This window comes from Manacus vitellinus, unplaced genomic scaffold (assembly GCF_001715985.3).
Source record: "Manacus vitellinus isolate BGI_N305 unplaced genomic scaffold, ASM171598v3 scaffold_6_pilon, whole genome shotgun sequence".
Lineage (NCBI taxonomy): Eukaryota > Metazoa > Chordata > Aves > Passeriformes > Pipridae > Manacus > Manacus vitellinus.
In genome coordinates, this window is record NW_021940750.1 from 25,901,519 (window position 1) to 25,923,224 (window position 21,706).

At 41.1% G+C, this 21,706-nt stretch overlaps 1 protein-coding gene across 6 annotated transcripts in view; it reads right to left on the reverse strand.

The window, feature by feature from the left end:
- Positions 1-21,706, reverse strand: part of FOXN3 (forkhead box N3) — a 133,660-nt gene that overhangs the window by 69,786 nt on the left and 42,168 nt on the right. For all 6 annotated transcript variants that reach the window (XM_018082441.3, XM_018082440.3, XM_018082444.3 and 3 more), the window contains one exon: positions 6,212-6,276. In XM_018082441.3, coding sequence (XP_017937930.1) covers positions 6,212-6,276 — 65 coding nt within the window. The remainder of the gene's footprint in view (positions 1-6,211; positions 6,277-21,706) is intronic.

Below are 21,706 nucleotides of genomic sequence, written 5' to 3' on the forward strand. Positions count from 1 at the left end.
ATTAAGAAATTATTGTTTAGTTGGATTTGGGCATAAGAGTCTTGCCCAAGATTGTGTTATAGATCACAGCACCTAAGTCTACCAGTCCTAAGGCTGGACTGTCTTGCATTGCTTTTGGCCTTTTTCTTATGGTCCTCATGACATTTAAGTATAATATAATATTAAATTATCTGTAATATATATACTACCTTGTCATGTTCTTTTTCCTTGCACCACTAGGCAGTAGAAGAAAACAGAGCATTTCTCTCCAAGGCTGTTTTTCTTTTGAGGTGTGACATGCAATTCTGAAAGTTAAATGCACATGAGACTTGCTGAAGCCTCCTGTCTTTCAGCTCTCCCTTGTTCCTCCTTCTCCTCAACCCCATTAGCACCAGCAGGAACAGATACTTTGTGCTCCAGGATGGGCTGTACCTCTCCCCTGCATGCCCAGGACTTGGACCATTCTCCTTGTGCAGTGGAAAGAGCAGATGAGCTGAACTGACACCAGGAGAAAGAAGCCCACTGTGCCTGCAGGGGCCCCTGGGTATTTGTTGGCAGGTATTGACAAACACATTCCAAATGTTCACATTATTACAGAGAAAATGCATGTGGCTGCATGCACACAGGCATCTTCTCTTAGAGAATTTGTTGTCAACTTGCCTCTTGAAGGTAGCGGGAACAACTCCACCCAAACTTCTCCAGAGAAAAGACCGAGTAGTTGATGTGGGCAATACTTGTCCAAAGAAACTGGTCCCTGCTGCTGTTACATTTTTATCACAATGTCACTATTAACATAAAAAAGCAGGCTGGATGTCTTCATTTATGAGTGAACGTTTCTAATTTAGCCATCTCAAGGGAAACCAGCAACAATTGCCCCTGTTCTGCCTCCTCCCTGCTGGTTTATTTCCATCTCAGCAAGTGCTTCTATTAATAGCTAAAAGTCCCAAATTTGCTCTCTCATTTCTTACAAACTACTCAATAGGTAAGAAATTAAATGGCCTGTTTGGTCATTTCAAGGATTTTCAAGTTTATTATTCTCAAGATAAGAAGAAGATCTCTGTACAAATATGTGCATGTGTTAAAAACGAGCTGGTTCCTTATCTTTTTATGCAGGACATCTCATGCCTGGTCTGTCCACATTTCATACAAAATAAACTTTCTTACTGGGGATGCAATTTTCTTGTTCCAATAAATCAACATAATCAACCAAGAATGAAGTGATCCGTGTTCTTTGGCACTTTCCACGTGCCAAAGTCTCACCTTATGGTCAGGTATCAGATGTCAGCACACTAAAAGGTGAAAGCCACCACCCTGGATTGAGGGTTGATGAAGCAGCAGCGCAAAGAGTTTCCATTTCTACTCTGCAACAAACTGTGAATCACTGTCTCACACTGATTTTAGTGATAACTGACGGTGTCTTCCAATTCTTTCCTGTCAGAGCTTCTCACAGGTTGTGCCAGCTACAGCCATGGCAGATGGACCAAGGCAGATCACACATGGGCTGCTGGAAGCATCAGTCACAGAAAATGTCTTCTCTCATATCTTAGTGCTTTCTCAGATGAGAAGAGGACAAGTCATCCCTACGTAAGCATCCTACCCCTTGCTCTGTTCTGGAGCATGAGGATGCTTATGCTCCACAGCTGATAGTAGAGAGAGAACAAAGCAGCCCTGTGAGGTCTGAGGAGGGCAGTCTCTCCTTTCTCAAGCTCCTTCAGTCAAGAGGGACCAGAGGCCACATGCAAATCCTCACTCCTCTCCTTCTATGTTCTGGGGGGAAAGTATTTTTCCAATCTTTCTTTCCATCCTCATTCAAAGAGAATCATGGCTTCAAAGGAAAGCCATGCAGTCTGAATTCAGTTCACTGACAGCTGCAATCCAGTTCACAGGTGTAAGCCCAGTTCTGCAGGATCTCTGGAAAAAGAGTGCATATCTTTGATGCAACATCCACAGGCAGCAGATTTAAATTGTACTGCTTGTCAGAAGAGGAAGAGGAGGACCTTGCTCGCACAAGAAAGCAGACAGCATGGAAAGGATCATGGCTGTACATCCAGCAGATCAGGAACAGCAGGAAGATGGACCATTTAGTCACAATGATCAAGCCCATCTCAATTTTTGCCTCCAACAGCAACAGAGTCTAGATGACCCAGGTTCACTTTCCTTCCCTGGAGAATGAAGAAGTGCTAACTGTGGTATCACAAGGGCTTGGTGCTGCCAGGCTTCAACTAGAAAGTCAGGAAACTTGCCCAAGAACTGTTAAGCCTGGCAGATGCATGTTTGCCATAAACCAGGGAGGTGGCATTGCTTTCTGTCAGCCACTGCCCAGTCATGGGGCTCTTGCATCTTCTGGGGCAACTCACGCAGCTCTTGTGCTCTTATTCAAATCCTCACTGTAGCAGCAACAGCAGATGCAGATCACTGTTTTCACTGCACAGCACACTGCTTTTGTGCCAACTGTAATTACATCCACAAACACCTTCTCTGTATGTAATTACACCCACAAACACCTTCTTGCAACTCAAGACAGACCAAATTTGATAAGAAAAGACATCATAATATGCTGCACTTAGTTTATTAAAGTATGAGGGTAAATAAGATAAAAAGCGAGTGGTAACTTTGTTGGTTTTTGTGCCTCTCAAAATGGAAGTTGTATCTTTAAGAAATGAAACCAAGTACCTCCACAGTCCAGTTACATCTTACAGGTGTAAGCCTGTACTCAGCCACTGGAGTTTACATAACTGCTGCTAAAAGTTAATTTGAAGATTTTTTTTCAGTTTATTCAAGAAGAATGTTAGATATATTGAGAGTAAAACAGTTTTATTATTACCACTGATCTGTGAGCAACTGCATCCTCAAGTCTATAACATGAGCTTAACAGCCAAGATCGGAGCACAGGCAACAAAACTGCCCTTTTCTGAACATGACACGTTTGCCTTACGGTCTTGAAGTCAATGTGACTATGTCCCCACCTATATCACCCAGTGTAAATTCCTGAAGAGTTCAGAACATGTCTAAATCTTTTCCACCATAAGGACTTTTTCCTGCGATACATTTTATTAAATATGAATGGATGTGTTATGATAGATAAGAACAGAAAAAACAGCAGGAACAAAGGCTCTCCATACACCAGGTTTAAAAAAATTAAGCCATGATTTTAAACAAACACACAGTATGTATAACAAGCTACAAACACCCTCCCCCCCAAAACCAAACAAAAGAGAAAAAGGAAAGCACCAAGAGCAAAAACCTGTTTTATCTGAGAATCCTGAAGGCTAGAACACAGCAATTTCCATGGATGCACAGACAAGTTTTGAGAGAAGACATCAGTGTCTGCTAAGACTGAAGGTCCTACCTAAATTAAGCTCTGCATGGGACTTCATGAAAAGATCAGAGAGTATAAAGATACAGGGAACAATCCTCACCTAGCAGAAGGAGTTCAAGACTTCAAAAGGCATCCGAGCAGGGAACTTAACACACAGTAACTGATTAGAGAGTTAATGCTAAGAGCAGCAGTATCATGGAGCCTCACAAAAGAAACTGAGGCATCATCTTTTATCTAATAAAATCAAAACCACAGGCAAAAAGAGAACGGCATATATATATTTTGTTCAATATTCTTAAAAAAATACAAAGACAGCCCAAATGCAACAGAGAATTAATCCTACTCATGTCAAAACCATTACGGACACAGAATAGGTAAAATGAATTTTAGCTTCCTTTTCTCTTCCTTTGCTACTTTGAGGTACACAGATAACTGGTTTCTCAGTCACTTTCTCAGGAGAGATATGTTAAACTCTTTACAATGGTTAAGATTGCTTTGCCAAATAGTTCTGATGTAAAATGAATAGAAACCAGGAACATCTACAAGTCATTCTTGGCTAAACAAAGCACTAGTTACATTGTGGAATTATTTTCTCTTCATTCCCCAGACCAGAAAAAGAGCATTTTTCTTAACAACTAAGAAGAAATGAGGTGTGACAAGCGCACATGAATATCACATTTACTAAAATTACAGAATTATTCTATATTATTGTCTATAACACACACTGAACATTCTTTTCAAATGTAGCAAAACATTTATCAAGTAAAAATAGTTTTAAACCCCTTTGTTACCTAAACTTTCACCAATCAAAAGACAATACCATAACTTGAAACCAATAGTTGAGTCAATTTTTCATTCTCCTGCCTGCATTTAACTGGATATAAGCACTGGAAAAAGACACTTAAGATGGTCATGTAACATAGGTACCGACAAACATCTGCACTTCCTCTTACACATCTTTGCACTGCGACCACTCCTCTACACATGCCTTCTGGAAAAAGATGGTCGGAAGCAGCAAAGAGGTGGATGCACTATTTCCATGCAACCTGCTGAAGCTTATACATGAAACAACTCACTGTAGGGAAAAATGGAAAGACAGAAAGGAAGACAAAAAGAAAGAAGGGAATGCTTGGTTGATTTATCTTCTTGTTTAAAAATTATAACCAGGAAGTGTTAAAAAATTACTTTAATGCGGTTTTTCTTCATACTCTCATCCTTCCAACCTCAGTTGTGTCATGCACATCAGAGTCCAAATTGGTTGTGTTTTCCACTTGAAATGGCAATGCAGAATGCCAACTCAGTTAAAGGTCCGTTAGGCTTTGCTAGTTGCTTGAAAAGGCAGTCATCTCTCTCTTTTTTTCTATTTCTTTAATATGTCGAAAAGTTTTGGGCTTTTAGTTTTTTCCCCACAATTTGGAAGGTAGAAGCATGCAGAGGAGAAGAGGATAGAGAACAGTGTATTCTTCTTTACTGGGAGAAGGCTTTAAGCAACAACTGAGATAGGAAGGACTACAAAAACAGCTGTTATTAATTCCTGGTATCTTGCATCTTAAGAAAAGGTAAAACATTTGTGCCATACAGAGTTAACACAGCAGTTCACACTTTATGAACTCAAATTACCAAGACTGTGTGTGTGCAGACACCCATTTACAACCAGAATTGTTGAAAAACTGAAAACAAATCAAGGTATTTCACAATAGTTCTTTTTCTTAAAAAAAAAAAAAATAGTTATTTTCATTAGGAAGGACTGCAAAGGTAGCAGATCTATCTGATCAAGACTAAAGCCAAAAGCTGTCAAACTCTACAATTTATACCATCTCTCAGTGTTAAGAAATTATCTGAGTGCTTTAATGTATTTAGAATTTGTTTGAACAAATCTCAGCATAGATAATAATTATGCAAATTCTTAGATACATGTAAGGAAATCAGTTGAAAACTATCCTCAGGTAAACTTCAGATGCTGGATTACTTTGGTGTGTGGAAGGTGAGCAATTAATTATTTGCTTGTGTGCCTTGTCCTGAGTAAAGTTCCGTGGTAGGTGATTTGGACAAATGTTCCCAAGAACATTATACAGAATCTTCTGCCAGCAAGAAGGCCAGACAAGTTTTGGCATCATGAAAATGAACACAAAACTGAGACACTTCATGGATAAATACTTGCAAAGACCACGTGCACCCCAGACAAACAGTTGCAGTCTGGGGACACAGGTTTCTGTGTTCCCAAGACACCTCCATTAAGAGTGATGGTAATTCTGTGTACTCAATGGTAGAAATATAAACACACATAGCAGTGAGTAATGGTTTTAAGAAGTCTGGTGAGACAGACTGAAAATTTTGACCTATCAAAACTGCAGTCATATAGCTTCTGTTTATATTGTCCATCCAATGGAAATAAGATATTTAACATTGTTCTATGAATATAAGCACTATTAAACATGGTAGGTTTCTTGAGACAATTACTCTGTCCCTGTTTTCCCCACTACAGCATTGCTACCTACCTTCCAGTACATTTTGCTATCAGCACAATTAAGGAGTAAAGAAAGCATGTCTCTCAAAGAACAACCTTGCTTCATCCACAGAGCTAAAGCTGTGTTCCTGGAACATTTCCTTCTGGTCACTCTTTATCCACACAAAGGGAAAAAACCAAAAAGCCACCTTTCAGCATATATAAGAGCAAGCAACTTAATGATCTGAGGAAAGAAAAAAAGCAGCAACTTTCACAGACTACACTCACTGTACGTGGTAAATCGTCATTTTCAAGGCACCAGATGCGCAATTAAGGAGACAGGGTAAAGGAAACAAAAAAACATTTGGTTATTTCTTGCCAGGTGAAATATTAAAAAAGCTGTGCAATTTGAAAAAGGTATTTCTTAAGTAGAATAGTTAATCCAAGATGTAGAATCTACCACCTACCTTGTAGAAGGGCTCCATTTCTCTTGAAAAAGGTGCTTCCTGGCCAAATGGGTGGACCTGATGTGCTAAAGGGAATAAGAAATAAGTGTAAGGAAAATTACATTTGCATTAAACAATTATAAGCTACTATTTGCGTGAATTCTATTTTGTTTTTAAAGGTAATGTAATATCATGGCACTTTTGCCTTCAAGCAAGCATCTAAAATCTCATGTTAAAAATAGATTAATTTGATTCAAGATTCACATTCTCTTCACAAGGAAAAACCTCTTCAGCAAAGCATACACCCACACTCTCTTGGAGGAGGAAACAAAAAGGCAATTTGGAATAAATAATAAAACCCCCAAAATCAACGTCAAAAATATTTACTGAATTCTCAGTACAGCAAAATACATGCCCTTTCACAAAGCCATCTGCTAAAACCCCAGATGCTTTATGGCTTTCACTGAGCCGTGACAACACAATGCCCCAGTGCATCTGCCTGGGACAGCTTTGCCCAGACACCAGGTAGTTCCCACGATCTGTCGGAGCCCCTTGCCCATGGAACACCCGTACAGGCAGAGGTCCCCTCATGGCACCAGCAAACACATGGCTCAACACGCTCTCTGCCCGCTCCAGGACGGACAGAATTTGGCCTTCACCATGTGCTCAGTGACCATGGCAGCTCCTGTGAGCCCCTGGCAGGGTGGTGGCCATGGGAGGCCCTCAGGCGCCCGCCTGAGCTGGAGCCCTGCTCTGAACTCGGACACCTCCAGGTCCCTCGTATGCTTCACCTCCTGCTCATGCAGAAGCTGCCTGAAGGCGATGGACTCCGAGAGACCTGTCCTGTGACAAGTGCAGCTGAAGACAACAGCACTTCAAGCATGGCACAGGGAAGAGGAGGGAACATTGGCAGGATCATCTAAACCTTGTTTTCTTTGTTGCCTTGAAGCAGCCCCACGGTGCTGCGGGCAATAATAGACTGTGGAGCATCCACTCCAACAACCTGTGGTGCCAGCAAGTTGGAGAAAGAGAGGAAGCTGTGAGGAAGCCTCCCTTCAGCAGCCACCCACAGCCACGTCTGTCAGTGGAAGGACTGAACGTCCCGGACATAGAAGGTAACCCTGCCCTTTTCCTAACAGTGCCACTGACCGCTGTCACTACGGCACAGCTCACCCTCCCCACGGCCATCTGCAGGGAATGCTGCCCATGGCAGGAGTGCCACCACTGCTCCCGCTGTGTGCGCGGGCCTCAGCAAGAGGCACTACCTGCAAGAGGAGTTCACGGATGGGATCTGAAGGCTCAGGTGCAGCAACTATTTCAAAGCCATTGTCCCTAGAGGAAATAACTAAAAGCATATAGAAGACTTGTTGCAGCCTTGTCAAGGCAGGTGGAACAGACAGGCTGCCAGGGAGCCTTTCCTGTAGTCAGGAAACAGGTTTCAAAATCCTCTACAGCTTGACAACAATCATAGGTGTTCTAATATACTAAGCTTTTATTAAAATTAGCAACATGAAACTATGATATCAATATATAAATAGTTGCCCTACACTCAAATTCAAGCACAATTTAAAAGTAAGGGACTAAATATCCTTCAGTAGGACTGCTGTAAGGCACTCTGCCTTTTTAAGGTAATCCACCTTCCTCGTTGGATGCAAAGTGTGAACCAAGCCCAACACTCCATTTCTGTTCAAAATTACTTTTGTCTCCTCTTGCACTGACCAGTGCTACACAAAATGTAATGAAATGTAAAACAGGTGCTGTCTATTACACTGACAACAATTAGCAAGGTTCTGATAAAATACCATACGTAAAAAACACACTGCTTTTACAATTATTCTGCAGATACTCTTGTGCTAATATACAAAAAATTCACCGTATTAAAATAAGGACTGTAAATAGATCCAAAGCAATTATATGACTAATAAAAGCCTTCAATACTCCTGAACGAAGAAGGGAGTTGAGAGAGAGAGGTAGAGCGAGCAAAATGACCAAAAAGAAGTCAGTCAGTCTACATTCTAAGTGCTGGAGTGTGTGGGGCACACGCTCTGTATACACACACACACTTTATAGGGCTTAATGCAACCAGTTGTTTGCATTCCTTATAGTAAGTGCCAGCTCTTCAGTGTAGCTCCTCAACTCACATGAAGGTCAAGAGCTGTTGAGGGCATTCACACTCCTGTAAGATTCACAGTCTTATAGTGCATCAGAGTCCTGGATAATCTCTGAAACAGAGATTAAGCTACATCAAGCTACGAATGGAAAGCAATAGCACAGTCTTGATATTGTACAGATTTGCCACTCAGAAATCACAGTATGGCAACTACAGGCCTTTCAAAAGCCCAAGAAAAAAAAAATTCTGAAATGAAGCCATAGAAAAAATTCACTCCCAGGTTGTCGTATGCCTGTAAGTGGGTGGAAGAGGGCTAAAGAAAGGAGAGGAAAAAAGCGTATATATTTGAATAGACAAAATGTCTCCACTAGAGAAACAAAGCCATAGTGATTTATCTTATTTTCCAACTTGAAAAAAGGCCCAAGGCTCTCATAAAAATCTCCATCTGATTCAGCACAAACCCACATGAACTAAGAAAATTAACTATGCCTTCCCAGGGAAGGAAGCTGAAGAATTCAAGCATGTAAATAATGTTCTGCAGCAACTGTCAAGCCTTTCAAAACAATCAACTTCTTTGTTTGCAGGGCTTTGCTTAAGTTTAGCTATGCCTGATCTGTGCTGGATAAATTCTCTACCTGTTCCCAAACTTTGGTATGTGAAGTTTCAGAGGGTATTAATTATTAAAACATATTTCAAGTTGATAAATGACAGAGTTGAACTATCTCTCACTTTAAAGTGTTCAAACCCTGCTTCCTCCCTGTTCCAGATTAAGAAACCATTTGAAGAAGTACATTCTTCTGAAGACCATCAATAACAAAAAAAATTTGGTCCATCCTAGGAATTTTTTTCAAACAAATGGTTTCTTCAGTGTAGCCTGTAAGCTACAAAAGAGTGATTGGTTCTCCTACAGAAGTAACAGCATATTCTGCATTTAGACAAAATAAAAATGCAAAATGTGGGTTTACAATCTTATTTTGTAATCAATGGATGCTGTAAGATTAGTATTTTTGCAATTAGCATTATTGTTGGCCAAGTTTTTCCCCAAATTCACCAACTAAACACACTGACTAATATTTTATTCCTAGTAAATCCCTACCCGGCTACTAGAAGAAAAGCAGCAACTAGTTTGAACTCTTATCTCAGAGTGAAGAAACTTGAGGCCTAATACATTTTTGTTATGCACAGGTTTGGACTGCCTTAACTCCCAGAAGCAGATGAGCACAGGGCACTTGCGGGGATGGGTTGAAGATGGACCTGGATCAAGAAAAAGCTGAGATTTCAAATAAACATCTTGAAAGAACAATTCATACAGTTTATGAATTAGACATGTAAAACACCAACAGTTACCTGTCAAGGAACATTGGTTTGATTTGCAGAAAATACTATTGTTTCAAGCATACCCTCAGCCAAAGGGATATCCAAGCTGCAACAGTACTTGTAGCAAATGCATAAAACAGGATCTGGGGGTACAAGTTCACATTCATCCAGAGCACGATCCACCTCTCTCTAAAGCACAGTCAGTGGCACTGCGGCATCTGCGCAGCACTACAGGGAGCAAATGAAGTATTCACAGCCTGCTGAAAACCTGTAGCTCAGAGAACTGATGAAGGACCACGTTTAACCCCTGAGGAACAAGGAGCCACCTCTGATCAGTGCCCACCTTTCCCGTGGATGGTGAGTGATTTTTCATGGCAAGTGGGATCTGACTTCCTCCCAAGGCAAGCAATGAACTGTTTTTCCTCTGATGACACAAACAGTAGGAAACTTCATTGTTCCACAGGGCCCTGGGCATGGGAAGCTTCTTGACCAAGGGCTAGGAGGGATTTTTCTGAGCAAAGGTTTTTCCATAGGAAAATGTTGCTTTACTGAAATCTAAAACATTCTAGGAGAATGTGTTGATTCGGACGCTGTTTGTGCTGGAAACCAGGCAGACGTGAAGGCTGGCTAGCCAGCCAGCGAGGGGTCATGGCAGCTAGCCAGTCCAACCAGGAGCTCCCAGGGCATACAGAAGCAATAACGTGTGTGAGCCCCCTAATTAATTATTTCTACCAAAACGAATGCCACACATTTATAAAAATCTTTAAAACGTGCATAGGCTTCAGGAGACATAAAAAAGGAAACACAAATCCTTTGTCTTCTGGAATCCACATTAGAGTAAGGAGACTGCAGTCTTAAAGCCAAGCACTAAAAAAAGCCAGGGTATGAATTCTCTCTCACAGTTGCAGTATTTCACAACTATGCCAAAAGCTCTCACAGGCCTCTTTGTCAGAGAGGCCTGATTAATAGATTTAAAAAACCCAAACAACTAAAAATTCAAACCAAATTCAATTGTGTGGGACTACACACCACAATTAAGGGATTATGAAAACACAGAAGCAAGGCAATAAATACAGCCCTGTTACCAAATATGTCCAGAGAGTGACAGCAAAGCAGGATAATGCAGAAAGAGGGGAAAGCAAACAAACAAGCCAACACCATCCCTTAATGCACATTTCTAAGGTCTCTGGAGCTGAGAGCTATTAGCTCGAGGAAGGATGGCTCAGTGGAAAGGCAGGAAAGATGCTCCACACACACACACACACCTCAGCCCACCATGGTCAAGAGGAGGTGGGATCAGCTGCTCGGGCACAGCTGGTGCCAAATCACATCCTGGCTCCCAGAAAAGCTTAGAGTACAGGGCAAGACAGTTCCGTAAAGGGTAAAAAGATGAACAGTGTCAGCTGTAAGCTAACAAGCTGTGGCACACAAAATACCCAACACAGAGTCTGCAGTAAGCAAACAGCTGCTAGACCACAAACAGGCAGCAGTGACACACAGGATCTCCTCTCCAGTCCTTACCCATGGGAAAAATGATGGGCACAAGAAAAGATGATTGACCGAAGTTCCTCTACATCCAGCTTAGCCCATGGATTTTGCAAAATGATGTGATTAGTGCAGTAAGTTCCCAGTAATGCAGAACAAGTGGATGGGAGAGCATTCAATTCACTGTGACCACCACCCTTTGCCCTGGGGGTGACACCAGCTATCAGGATATCCATATAATTAAAAATTCCTGGGAGCAGAAGCTGCCGCTGCCAGATGAAGGGAAAAAAGGCATTGCTGTACCTGTGCTGTAAGTACTCCCTTACGAACCATCCACAGTGCAAAACACTTCTTTGCAAGTTTCACCTACACCTCTGACAAAGAGTGAACTGAAGGAAATGTCAAGGACACCAAACCTAGAACCAACAAATCATTTTGTCAAAGAGTAACCAATGAACCTTCTTGAAGGCACAGAAACCCACTTCCCAGAGTTTCTGAGAAGCAACTAAATTACAATTATACTTATATTTAAGTTGCTGAGATAACAGTAGTTGTAGGTGCCTTATCTGGGTGGAGTTCATTAAACCCTGTATCTAGTGGCAGCAGGGAATGATGATCCTGGCAAGTACATTCAGCTATCAATGCCAGCAGGACTCAGACTATAAGATATATAAATGGTTATTCAGCTAAGCTGGAAGATGGTAATTTTTACCATTCCTTGAGAAAGTAAATTTAGGATGGTGTTCTAAAAAAGCATATTTTTGTGGGAATATCACATTCCTTGATGCTGGAAGATGAATAGTACTTCATTATGGCAGTCACTCTGTGTAAGGCATGGGAAATATTCACAAGTATGGCAGTGAGCCTTCTTGGCTTCTGTGGTGCACAACTGAGGTCTGCAGAGCTCCTGTTGGACTGTACAGGAGGAAGTCACTTGATCCAAACCACACTGCCACGAGCTTGCAGACTGAATGCAAGACAGCAGCTCATTCTGGTCGAGGATGCCTCTAATACTTGTCAGTTCTTCAATGTTTGCACCAGAGAGCTCAGATCCTTTTCCTGTTTTATCAGCTCCTTTCTCTACAACCAACTCTAATACCACTACTGGACAGGGGCTAACAAGACTACTGCACTGCAAAGAGAGGCCAATTCTCTGCATCTGGGTATATAAGCGTAGTTGTTTTAAAGAATTTATCACTGCCACTATACGTTTTGAGCAATACAGAAGCATTTAGATACTGCTGTACCTCTAACACGTGTTTTGTTAAAGAGGAAAATAGAAGTCTAATCCTTGACAGCAGCTTGCTGGCAGTTAATATCACAATTAGCAATCACCCAGCAACAAAGTAAGCAAGCTTCCTCTCCAAGCAAAGCGGAAAACCCTCTACTAACCTGAGCTAATGACAATACATAAAAAAGTATCTGTAGGGTTGGTGTTAAGGTATTTCCTGATTTCAATGAAAACTGATTACTTTAGAGATTTTAAATACATAAACCCATTACTCCATCTTCTCGAATTTTCCATAGCTGACAAAACATTACTCTTAAAGAGATTTGTGAATTCACAACACTGATTTTTAATTTATGATAGCTAATCTAATATTCTGGCTGTGCTTCTCTTTCCTCCGCAATTCCCTTCTTTATTGTCTCTTGGTATCTCTCACCTACTGCGACACGTGAGATACAGACTTTAAGCTCCTAGATGGAGTCTTTCCTGGTTTCTCTAGGGTGTCTAACACATTTTCAAGTGAACAATAAAATTTTGATCTTTTGCGCACTCTAAATGAGTTTTCTATATGACACGACTGCCAGAGGGTTTACATCTAAATTTTTATTAAAGACAAAATAAAAGTTGCTTGGGAAAGCCATTCACGAACAAAATGCCTGAAAATAAAATTGTGTTGCTTTTTGAAGGATGAAGTGAAATGTTGGCCAAATACTTACATTCTCCAAATAGCCAAAGCTATTCTCCTGACACAGTCCCTACATAAGTAATTAAGCAAGAACACAGAGGGGGAGAGAGAGAGAGAGAGAGAAAGGAAGAAAAAGAAAAAAAAAAAGGTTGAAAAAAGCTTCTCAAGTTTCCAGAACCAGGGATGAAAATGGTAATTCCTAATTTCAAGAAAAACATGGTCATGTGTCTTTTGGAACCCATGAATAACTACTGTGGTGCTCAAAAGGCCCCTCTCACTGCTGATGTGATATATGAAGCCTTCTCGTCCCCTTGGTGTGATCCTGTAGCCTTCAGCCAAAATGTTGGTCTAAATGTTATATATATTTAGGTACAACAATGGAGGATTTGTTTAAATAAGTTAAAAGATCATAATTTCTAGAGAGTTGTTGTTTTAAGAGAGTTGGCTACTTGAGGTATTGCAGCCATAATGCAAAGTGAAAATTTCTCATTAATCTGCGTTTAAATATTTTAACATGTATTTTGTGAACACATTATAATTCTAGGCTGAATAGTGAAACAGGAGAAAGTCTAGATATATTTCAAAATTCATGGTGAGACAACTGTCCCACGTTACTTTTAATTAAAAAAGATTTGTCTCCACTGGGAATTGGGGATGCTGGCTATCAGCCTCCAGTTCTAATTCTGCCTCTGCTACTGAATCACACAGTGACTCCAAGCAAGTAATTTCATCCTTTCTGTCTCAGTTTTATTTTCCTTCTTTTATACTAAAACCAGGAATAAGTTCTTACTGATACACACTACATATCTCTGGGAGGAATAAAGAATTGTTAAGTAACACAATAGGTGAGGCAATAGTCTTTTGAACTGCATGTAGTTAAATAAGGACCAACACAGCTCACTTCTGCAGCATGGGTTGTTATTTGTTCCTGCTTCCCTTACTTTGAAGTAAGGAAAAATACTGAAGGTTACTTCACATGCTGAAGTGCTGTGTTTCTCCTTATTTCACAACTATTAAATGGTTCCTAGACTGTCTATCACTGGATGAAAAACTAGTAGTTGTCAGACTGGAGAAACTTCAGAGTTACTTCAAGTTGCTCCTGTGCTACGGACCGTGCCTGTGGCAGCTCATGCAGGAACCGCAAGTCAGTGCCCTAAAGCCCAGATGAATAGAAGATTCCATTTACAGACAGCCATTGGCCTCTGAGACCACAGAGGACTGTGGCCTCTTTTGGGCTGTACCAGCATCAAATGCTGACCTGGTCAGTGGAGAGAAGTTTGATTCTCTTCTATTCTACAAAATCAGAAATGGAGTACTCCAGTTTTCTGACAACAGCCTTCATTTGCTGCGAAACAAGTGATGAGGAAGAGAAAGTTCATTTCTGTGTTGGTTTTACTTGATTAGAATTGCACTGGAAGGAAAAAGTCTTTAATCTCAGATTCTGGAAAATAAATGTGACCTAGAAAATGCCTATATTTAAGGCCCACCTTAATTTTCAACTTAATGTAAAGAGTCTGCTCTGATACTTAATGCTACAGCACAGACAAGGCTCTAGAGAAATTCCGCACGGACCACCTGAGCAACTGAACTGCAGTGAAACTGCAGAGCTACTGCCCAGGCACAACACTGTGAAGCTCTTCTAAAAGAAGGACTCTCCCAAACCGAAACTGATTAATTCTTTAAAAAGCCCAAGATCACACAACTGACTTCTGCTATTCTAGTCCTGAATTCTCCATTTATTATTTTTGCAGAACATCAAACAGCTTTGCTGGTAGACCTGCCTGGATTTCATAAATACTTCCTACATGAGGCTCCCACTCACAACTCTAACCATGGCTATACCATGGTCTGTCAGTCAGTTGGACTTGAGAGTGACAATTCACCACCTCCGCTAGAACAGCTCATCACCATTACTGAGAACGCATCACTTGTTAATTTTAAAGACACCAATGTACCTTGAACATGCACAAGGTTGTAAACATGTACATATGCAAAAGGGCAAATCTGATCTCAAATGAAGCAGAAGTAGATGGGAAAAAGGAACATGAGACCTTTAAACTGTGTGTGTGTGTGTGTGTCCCGCCAACTGCTTCACGTTGCTTGCTGAAATTCTTGTTTATCCGGAATGGTGTGATTCCCCATTTCACCAATTTAAGTACTAAGGAAACTTAAAACTAAGCATGACCCAGAGGCTGCTGCCAGTATGAACTCCCTCTCCACTACTTGCTCAAAGCCAAGGCGCTTACCAGCTGAAATTTTCCATACTTGGTCTTTCTCATTAATCTTGAATGAATGTGGTTCAGATGATTCAAAACTAATCTGGCTTCTGGAATTACAGCAGCAGAGGACAAACGAATGTTTAACCTCTCCCCTGGAACATTTAACCTCTCCCAGATGCTGAGGGTATTTTTCCCTGGGAAGCTTAATGCGCTTACAGGATCTGCAGGACTGCTGCAGAGGAGCGTGCAGAGATTGGCAGTCACTGGGCCCTACACCAAAGTGCTTGATGCACATGTCAGAAAGTTACGTAAAAGCAGAATACATGATCACGATGATAGTAACAATAATAATAACAACAACAGAAGTCAAGTACTCACACATTTGAAAAGCCCCAATTATGTATTTTATTATCTCAATTCTACCTCTTCATGCTTATCTACTTCATGAGTCCTGCATTCAATGGTCACACTCTTATGTTCCAGAAGATCAGAGCCTGAGGACTATACTGCACAGAGGGCAAGGTGCTTAAAAGATGAATGACAGACAGTTTTTGGGTGTTTCTATCACTAACACAAAAGTTTATTGTATAAATAACAGGTTAACCTTAGAGATGCATTTTTAGAAAAAAACTGCTAAGGCATAAAAAATTTAGTATCAAAATGTGTCAGTTTTCACTCACTTGTATTCCCAAGGTTATTCCTTTTGAAGCACTAAGAGCTGTATTTTAGGGATGGGGGAGACACAGACCAAAAAACACACATAAGAAAAACTATAACATCTAACAACGGGCTGTTTCACCTCACATTCTGGGTCTACAGATGCAACAAAAGACGAAGCAAATACAGTATTTTTTGCATTCAGAAGCACCGTAGAGACATCACCTAGATCAATTCTCCCACCCACAGAGCTACAGATATCATTTCCAAATGAAAGGAAAACACGCACACAGAGGTAACAACGTACCTCTGAAAGACCCAGGAAACCGTGGCAGAGCAGGACCAGACCCTGGATACGCCTCCTCCCAGCTCCAGGTCCCTGCTGACAACCCACACTGCTGCTGTATTAAGGCTTCTCATCACTGACTGACATTAGTTGCACCTACCATAGCTCAGCTTTTCTCCTAAATGTATCCCAAATGACTCAGGTTGGATGCAGAGAAAATTAAGAGCAGAATTATAATATGCCCTCCATTTTATAGTAAAGCAAACAGTACAAGTTTGATTGAATTCTATCCTATCAGCCCAATCCAATCAGGAGAAGATAGGAATTTTTCACTTATTCCTGAAAAGTCTTCCGAAGAGGCCTCAAATTCAAGGGGCAGAGCAGATGAAGCTTCACAGATATTTACACTGCAGAAGTCTCTTCCCTTCCTACAGCCTCTGCCAAAATGAAGAACCCCACTGACCTGAGGTTGGGTGAACTGTGCATGACTGGTACAGAACAAGAGTGCTCCTAGTTAATTTTACAGGAGCAATTACCACAGCATCCAGCTCCCAGTATCTTCCACACTTAAAGTTTTCAAAGCAGAGCTATGAAATAAAGAATTTCACACATTCTGCAAACCTAACTGTAAACAAATACTCAGAGGACTTAATTTTAACTCATTTTAGTCACTTTCATCTTTACAGAAAAATAAATCTCCCACCTGTAATGGGAAATAAAATTCAGTGTGCGTCTTTATCCCCTAATCCTCACCTCTCCAAACAGTTGTTCAGCCTACTGAGACTACTAACATTGTACTTAATAATATTCTAATAATTCTCTCAAGTTACAGTATTATCTACATGAATGAAGGAATTTAGTGAGGAAAAGAAAAGCTGACCTTCACATAATTTCTTGCGAGAAGTCACCCTTCTACCAGTGATTTCTCATATGACCAATGAAGTTATATGTCCAAAAAGGAGACTACTCTTCCCAAAATTGTCTTACAACATAGTCATTTCAACAAATCACATCTGCCCTAGTGGAATCCATGAGGTGTTCTAAGTTTCTTTCTGTTTGCTGCTTATTCTCAGCTGTTTGCAGAAGTTGGATGAACTCGGGAAGACAAGAAGGCAGAGGTGTAGAAATAAAGCCTGCATGAAGAAAGGCAAAACTTTGCAATGGTTTTTGCAATGAGATATTGGTTTCTACATCTCTGCTTTATCCGCTGCGACTCCACGTGGTGAAGGTTGAAAAAAATCGTTATGAACATGAAAAAAAGTCACAAAAAAAAAGTCACAAGTTTATTTTTTCTTCATAGTATATTTAAACAGCAGTTTGGTAGCAACTTTGTGCCAAAACACAAAACCACAGAGGGAGAGTCTAGACCATCTACTATTTCTTGACAAAGCTGAAGAAAGTTACGGAATAAAACCAAATATGGCAATTCAGTAATCCTCTGTGCCCCTCACTGAACAGCTCTGGTTTAGCAGCCAGTGGAGGAGACCACAAGTTCTCTCCTTGGCAAACCAAGAGGTTCTGGGAGGTTCATCTGCTGATGAGCAACCCCAAACCCAAAGGTATTTCACTAATGAAGAGAACAATCCTTGCAGGCACCAAAAGGAACTGCTAAGAATGAGCATGGTTATCTATCACATATTGTGTAATTCTACTTCCATTTGAATCAGCATCTGCCATGCAATTGCAAAATATCCTTATTAGCATTAACTAGCAAAAATATGATCATGAGTATATATGCTCTCTCACTCTCTATGTAAATTAATCCTTGGAGTAAAGCTGTTCCTTGGATCACTTCAAATATAGAAAATCAGTGAGTTAGATTACAGGAAACAATTAATTATGGTTCTCTGGTGTTTAGAAAGAGACACGGACACCCTGACATCCCTAGATAGCATTTGAGCCCTCTAAAGCAGCAAATCACAGAAAGTAACAAACTACGCTTTTCAAACATCAGATGACCTCAAGCTTGTTCGTTCTAGTGAAATGATACTAATCAGTCATAAAATGAATGGGACATAACCTTTTAAACATTTGAGAGGCAATTAATTTACAGTATCCATTTACTACAACCAATTAAGCAGAAATATTTTCTTCACATGTCAGTGTAACTTCCAACAAACCAGGGAAGGAAAAAAAGGAACAAACAACTTTGCCAAATCACTGCAGTTAATTCTCATGTTAGTGGTTTCATCGATAGTCAAGTCTCTTTTTTACAATGTCATGTACAGAGCATCACTGATTTTCCAGCCAACACACAATGTGCTAACAGTAAATACACATAAACTGGAAAGCAGCAGGCTTGGGCATTTGCAGCACTGAACCATCCAGAGAGTTGCCTCTGCTGGGTGAGGCCAGTACCACCTGCGGTTCTCACTGTAATTTTTTTTGGTAATTCCTCCTTTTGTCATTTTCCTTCTGGAAGGAGAAGAAGGGGGAAGACCTCTATTTCTGCTGTCTCCAAGCAAGCTCCAGTCTTCAGTTCCAGACCATTATGGGTGTTACATGAGCGTGTATTGCGGTCTCTTCAACAGAGCAGCAAGGCTTAGTGCCCACTTCCCTCCCCGAGGAAGAGAATGATGTACATCACTATGGCACTGACCGGAGATGGTGCTTTTAACTGAAGTAGGAACTGCCTGATCTGCATCTCTGAGCAGGCCAACAAACAAAAACCGGCACTGAAACTCATCTGCACGATGGGTCCTGAAAGGGTGACTCCAAGTGCCAGTTTCATAGTAACCACCAGGAGAAAAGTTTCTCCAAAGGAAAAAAAGGGAGTTCAATCTGCCTCCTTTCCTTGGCTTCCCTTTTAAAGAATACAAATAAGCTTCCTGAAAAACAACAAGCCTTTTGATGAGGCAATAGCTTTCCTCCATGTTTTTGTTTGTTTGTTGAAAACACTTTGATTTCACAGGAAGCACTAACAAATGCAACTGGGGATCAACTTAGTTAAAGAACCTTAAAAAGCAACAGGACACACATCTCCTGCTTCAGCCACTAAACTGGATTGTCTCACTGGCTCGAGCAAAACTGCTGAATTATTTCCCTAACAAAAGAAAGGCGCTTTTAGGTCCTATAATCTCATTTCAAGTCCTTTTACCCACTCCCTACTCTTTTTGGCCTTGAAATTGCAATCCTCTTTCAGGACTAATCTTGGGACTAATTGGTGCCAGCACTCCAGTTTCTCTCACCATTTCTTTCCCCTCCCTACTGCATTGTTCAGGTGCCGAAAAGGACGGCAGGCCAGGGTTCAGTAGCCCTATAATGAGTTTGTTCCTACAGAGTAACTGTTAATAATTAGCAGGAAGCATTTTGTCTTTAAATTGCACAGCATGAGCAGCACGATTTCACAGAGCCAGTGAATTGCTTCACTGTTGCTCAAGAAGCTTCACAAGTTTTTGGGTGATGTTCAGGGTTGTGTGTCTGGGCCGAGGCCCCCAGCCAGGCACGAAGGGTGGCACAGGCAGTGCCACCTCTCCAGAGCTCTGTCGATGGCAGGGAGGAGGGAAACAAGGAGCACCCTGCGCCCCCCGTTTTGGCAGCTGCCAAGGAACACATCGACATGATGGGACTGAGCTGGCATGGTGAAAGGACAGTCTTTGTTTAATAAATATTCCAACGATACAATTCCCTGAAGAATAAAGAGCGAAGAGGAGATTTAAGAAAGCCTGCTACTTTTCAGCTAATGACTGTATTTGCAGGTAGTGCCAAAAAGGAACAATGACTTCTCTTACCAAGGGAACAGCAGTGTTGACCATTTCCCATTTTCTGACATTTTCTCAGGACTTGGAAGTAAAATCAGTTTATCTCTATTTGGAAACTTCAATCCAGGGAGTGCATTAAAACAAAATGATAAAAAACCTGTTTCCAATGGATGTTCACTTCTAGCAAACCTAAGGTTAACCCTGAGCTTTCATTCAGGCAAAATAAGCAGAAAGCATCACGAGTTTTTCAAGCTGGTAGGACTGCATCTCCAAGTGTGCACATTAACTTTTGAAACTTAGATATTGCACAGTGCCTGCTACTGTCCTGAAGCCGAAGGGCAACACAAGAAACTCCATCTGAGATATACATTGCTTCCATCATGACCCCAAGGAGTGCTCTAGAATTTAAACACAATTGTGACTACATCCACACTCTTGTTCTCAACTGTACACCTGTAGGCATCTGCAAGCAGGTATGCTATGAAAAATACATTAGCATCAAACCTCAAAAATAATACAACTCGTCTCACTGTCCTGAAAGATCAACCCTTCTTGTGGAGCATCAGTAAGAGACAAGGTGTCAGGTGTCGAGACTCCTGTAGAAGCCAGCAAGCAAGACACACAAGATTCTCATCAGACTTAGGAATCTACTGCTACTGCAGAGAGGCAACACCAAAGATATCTGTGCAAGAAGGTATGCTCAGCCAGTATCTCACTATCACTGGACTAAAAAGCAGTCTGTTACTCCAAGACCTCCTAGAAATGGTGTGGGTACTCAATTGTCACACAGTAAGAACTTGTCATTTATCTCCAGTCCAAGAAATTGATAGCAAGTATGAACACAGAGCTGCAATTACTATTTTAGTTTGAGATCAGGTGGTGTTTCAGAGGCTTTTGAGTTAAGATGGGTAATAATTATGCTTAACTCTGTGCATATTACAATCCTCTGGACACTAGGTTCCCCCAGCACTCTAAAGCCATCCATGATGCAACACCTGACCGAGGGATTCAAGTTACAGATTAGCTGGAAAAAGTGCATTTAAATTCTCCATCTCTTGAAAATGCAGTTTGCAAATGTGCTCAGGATCCATCACTTATTTCTGTTTGCCTTTGTGTCACAAATTTCAGACAAAGGACTCTCCTTAGGTCATCCAATTCAGCTTTCTGCCAACAGAAAACTCCTTCTTAAAGCCAATTTTCTAGGATTTTATGGAGTCTGTTTTTCAGGTAGGAATGCTTTAAGACCTCATCCTTGACAAGTTCCAATACCTTAAAACACCAAATCCCCAGGATCACATTTACAGTGCAACTATACAAGTGACTTCACCAGCACAACTAAGAGAACAGTTTGCTATTGTACAAGCGCAGAGAGACCATATTAAAATGACTTTGCAAAGTAAAAATTAAGAAACCACACCAAAAAAAACCCCCAACAAACCTCCAAATCTAAGCCAAACAGCAAGTCTCTGCGAGCAATCAGATGATACTGCTCCGAGGGTCCCCAGGCAGCTGCTTGAGAATTAGTCTGCCTGCCACTGTGACAGTCTATGGTCAAAGCTCAAGTATGCTTCTGTTGTCTTACACTAGCCAAAGGGTGAATTCAGTGGCAAATCCCAAGAGCTTGTAAAAAGTTTCCTGTGTCAGTTTGGGGTGTGTGAGGGGGTTAACTGATCAGACAGCAACTGTTAGTGGGGTTTTTAACTGTAATGCCTAAGAGTGCCACCCACAAAGTGCTGACCACTCTTCTCAGGGGCATCTCATAGCCAACACAGTGAACCAAGGATGGCACATGGGAACAGAAACAGGTAAAAATTACCTTGCTGGGGTT